General features: G+C 40.1%; 1 protein-coding gene across 1 annotated transcript in view; it reads right to left on the reverse strand.

Annotated features, from left to right (window-relative positions):
• Positions 1 to 5,000, reverse strand: part of slc45a2 (solute carrier family 45 member 2) — a 23,269-nt gene that overhangs the window by 7,182 nt on the left and 11,087 nt on the right. Inside the window, exon 3 of the mRNA XM_083657787.1 lies at positions 2,489 to 2,856. Within this exon, the coding sequence (XP_083513913.1) occupies positions 2,489 to 2,856 (368 nt within the window). The remainder of the gene's footprint in view (positions 1 to 2,488; positions 2,857 to 5,000) is intronic.

Here is a 5,000-nt window from a genome sequence, read left to right on the forward strand (position 1 = left end):
GCTAGAAATAAGGTGAATAGATACATCCACATGCGACTGTAACAACTCTAAAAGATACAGGTGATGAAAGGTGAAGGATAAAAGGCAAAGATGACATGGACGGCACTGTAAAGTACCTGAGCAGCAGCTCCTTTCATATGAGCAATCACATCATGCTATTATTACAGTTTCAGAAATATTTAATTCATGGGGAAAAAAGAGACTTCAGACATAATGAACTGATGTGGAAGATAATTTTGCATTCTATCTATTATTAGGGTCTATCAACTGACAACTGTCTGTACCAAAACTACCACAAGGCTCCCTGCTTGTGTTAGATTAGATTATATTATATTAGATTAAATTAGATTATTTTATTTGGTCTCCCTTAGGAGAAACTTGTCTTGGAGGACAAGCCCATGCTGCAACGAACCAAACAACAATACAGAAATAGAGAGGCTAAGTGGAACGTCACTTCCTGCTTCAGCACTGTACCAGAGATTTTCATCCGCCATTTATTTTCCCATAGACATTTCGTAAAATTCTTCTAAAATAGTTGTACTTCGTCGAAACCAAACGGTTCAGCTAACGCTATAATCGGGAGAGACCATAGAACATTTCACTTGGACAAAACTTAAAAAAAACAACATTGATTTTTTTTTTCTTTAAACCTGCATTTTTTTTACGTTTTGGTCCCAGTGAAATGTTATGCAATCTCTCCTGTTTCTAAATATATCTGTACCGTTTGGTTTGAACCAGTAAAACTATTTTTATACGCATTTTACGAAATGTGGATGGGAAAATAAATGGCGGATGAAAATCTCTGGTACAGTGCTGAAGCAGGAAGTAGGCGGTCACTTTGCCTCTCTATAGTGCAAGAAGACATTATAATGTGAACATAGTGAACAACACCAGCCCAACACCATGGGCAGCAGCACATCTACGATTTCATATACAGTGCACAGTATGCCTCACACATGCTTACAACCCACACGCACTCCCACTCATACTCCCATTTGAGTTGCATTTCACACACACACACACACACACACACACACACACACACACACACACACACACACACACACACACACACACACACACACATCATATTATAGATACATGAATGTGTATCTCGTAGGCTATGCCCATATCACGCTGTTCTTCCATCAGGAAGGCGATTCTGTGCCATCAAAACCAGAACCACACGCCACCTACACACACACACACACACACACACACACACACACACACACACACACACACCTAAACAGCTTCTTCCCGAGGGCTGTCTCTCTCCTCAACAAGCCTAATCACATCTGAGGTCATGTACATGTACTCCTTTTTTGTGAAAATATATACAGTACATACTATATACATCACTCTATATCAGGGGTGCCCAAATTCTTTCCCATGAAGGGCCAAAACTCAATCTGGGTTGAGGGCCGAGGGCCAAAAATAAACGTTGTGGAATTACATTAAAATGTATTGTGTTTTATAGAAAATTAACATTCTAAATCTAAAATAACATTTCAATATAATAATCTACTTTTTATCTGTTTGGTAATTGTAATAATTTCCAATTGGTTATATATATTAAAAAAAAACATCTGCATTTGTGGGGAGCTTAATCAGTAAACACCCAGTTAAAAACAGTTGTATTTTCCACCTTTGTAATCAAGAGAGAAATTGGACTTAATTCACAACTTTGAAAATCAGCTTTATTGTCCATCTTTTGTAAACAATTTGCCATGACAATTTGCAGGGATGCAATCTCAGGAGTGAACACAGTATCCGCAGCCACATTCAGACACTGTTTCACAAAGTCACCACATGAAAAAGCTCGTCCACCCTTTGCAATCAGTGCAGATATCTGATAACTTGCCCGAGTTGCATTCTGGATAAAAAAAATCGGGGAAAAAAAGAAATATATATATATATATATATATATATATATATATATATATATATATATATATATATATATATATATATATATATATATATATATATATATACATGTATATATATATATATATATTTCTTTTTTTAATTGTAATTTGTAATTGTAATAATTTCCAATTGGTTATATATATTAAAAAAAAACATCTGCATTTGTGGGGAGCTTAATCAGTAAACACCCAGTTAAATATATATATATATATATATATATATATATATATATATATATATATATATATATATATATATATATATATATATATATATATTTCTGATTTGGGGAAAAAAAAAATATATATATATATATATATATATATATATATATATATATATATATATATATATATATACATGTATATATATATATATATATATATATATATACCGGTATATATATATATATTTTTTTTCCCCCCCAAATCCGTGGCGGGCCAAAACAAACAGAACAGGCCCCAAATTGGTCAGCACTGCTCTATACACACACACACAGTCTTATTCTGACAATATGCTTATCTTGGGAATGTACCGGGTTTGTTTGTTGGCATACCTGTTTGTTTGGCTGCTTGTCGCTTTTGGTCACCGAGTTGGCCTCTCCGAGAGCGGAGAAGGACCTGGGCCGGAGGTCTGGGAGCGATGTCATGACCGTGGGGGAGAGGGGCTCTTTAGGCAGCGCCCCGTAACCCCCGTTGCTCTGAGAGCCCAGCAGGCGCAGGGCGGTGGTGCCTGAGGGGTCAGAGGTCGTGTCCTTGCCCAGAGGCTGTTCAGGAATACTGAAGAGGTGGACGCTGAGGAAGATGCCCCAGGTCAACGCCGAGAAGAAGAAGATGACCTGGTACTCGGAGCCCAGCAGCTGGCCCAGCGCAGAGTGACCCCAGTCCATCGCGCCCACCAGGTAGCCGCATGCCCCGCCCAGACCTGGAGCGTACAGGTGAGAAAGGTGAGAACAACATGTCAATAAGACGCTGCCTGCTGCAATATATACAAGTGCTGTCCCGGGTCATTGCTCCACCCCCTCTGCCGGATCTGGGGAGAGTTATAGACTAGCACATGCTTCCTCCGATACATGTGCAGTCGCCAGGTGCTTCTTTTCACCTGACAGTGAGGAGTTTCACCGGCAGGATGTAGCACGTGGGAGGATCACGCGATTCCGCTCAAGTTCCGCCCCCCCCCCCCCCCGAACAGGCGCCCCCCGACCAACCAGAGGAGGCAATAGTGCAGCGACCAGGACGCACACTCTTAATGCGGCGTCCCACCCGCAGACACGGCCAATTGTGTCTGTATGGACACCCGACCGAGCCGGAGGTATAACACGGGGACTCGAACCTGCGACTCTCGTGTTGGTAGGCAGGGAATCTACTGCTGCGCTACCGGACGCCTCCGAAATGGACGAATGGGTGAGTGAATAAAAGTCACGCAGAACCACACAGCCATTGATTTGTGTGAAGTCTGTTTGAATTAGCTTTCTGATTGAACTTTGTCGAACTTTATTGAAGGATAAACCCCTTGAGATGAATCATGTTGTGTTCAAGGGAACACAACAAAACACTTGAAACACAAATACCTTGAAATAGCTTGAAACACCTTTGACTCTTCCTCCAGCTTTACAACAAGCCCTCATGTTCGGTATGGTCATAGCAAAAAGGGTTATTCTGAGAGAGTGGAAATCAGTTTCCCCTCCTTGTTTCAATAAGTGGTTAAATGACATGGTGTCCTGTCCACTGTTTTGTACTGAAAGTTGAACCGCCAGGATTTAATTTAACCTGAACTTTCCTAACCCTTCTTCTCTGGTCTTTCCTCGACCCTGCACGGATTTGGTTTTACGGACTCATTCTCTGATCCTCAACGCATCTGTGGACATTGTATTAATGGACTGTATGGACTGATATGCATAGGAGCACTACTCTGTGAGATGGCAGTTGTTTTGTTCTGTTGTTGTTTTTAGTTGTGTTCCCTTTGTCTTGTCCTCTGTCTGATTGTGTTTACTGTGTTAAATCAAAATGCTATAAATAAAATAGGTTAGAAAAAAAAATAGCTTGAAACACTGGGTGTCAAACAGGGTTAAAAACAATGCCCAATTTCCTTACAAATATTGTATTAGATATGGAGCCTAATAAAAATAAAAATAAACATTTAAAAATAAGTTGCAAAACCAGTGAAAATGCCTTTCTTTATCATTTTAGCAGTAACATTAAGTGATTCATTAAGCAATGATGGATGATGACAATGACGGACACCTCAAAACCAATCTTCACAGATTATTAGAAACTAATACTATTCTAAATCTAAAACTATGCAGATGTGATTCAGAAATATCTTACTACTATGATAAGAGTCTTATCTGTCTTATTAAGACAGAGGGGCTCCGTTCGCGCAGTTGAGCACGAAGCGCGTGATATTTCTCGTCTGTATAATCAAGTAGCCTGGTGCTAACTGACCTTGACTTTATTCTCAATTTTCAATATGTCCCTCAATATGTTTCAATTTGACAGCCATGTACTCGACTACAGCGTACAACAACTCCACATGATGACATGCTTCTCTTCAACATGATCACATGCCCAGCAAGTGTCCTCTTCATTATGAGTGCATTTATTCTGACACACACACACACACACACACACACACACACACACACACACACACACACACACACACACACGCAAGCACACACACACACACACACACACACACACACACACACACAAAGACACACACACACACAAAGACACACGCAAGCACACACACACACAGACACACACACACACACACGCAAGCACGCACGCATGCACACACACACAAACAGTGTCTTCATATCATCTGAAAAGATCAACAACATGAAATACACATTTCGGTGTGCGCAAACCAAAGAACTTAAAAAGTGTTTCTCTGTTTGAGATGCTAAACTCATTTTTTACACTTTTTTCTGCACAGAGTGAGTGGGGGGGGGCAGCCGGTTCAAGGCCTAAAAATTACACAATAACTGTCGACAACAACCTTGTCGAGACAAAGTACTGAATAGAAAGTGTTTTTGTTTCCGTTTTGACTTCTGTGGCCCCCGA

Source organism: Poromitra crassiceps, assembly GCF_964638095.1.
Source record: "Poromitra crassiceps genome assembly, chromosome: 21".
In the NCBI taxonomy this organism is placed as follows: domain Eukaryota; kingdom Metazoa; phylum Chordata; class Actinopteri; order Beryciformes; family Melamphaidae; genus Poromitra; species Poromitra crassiceps.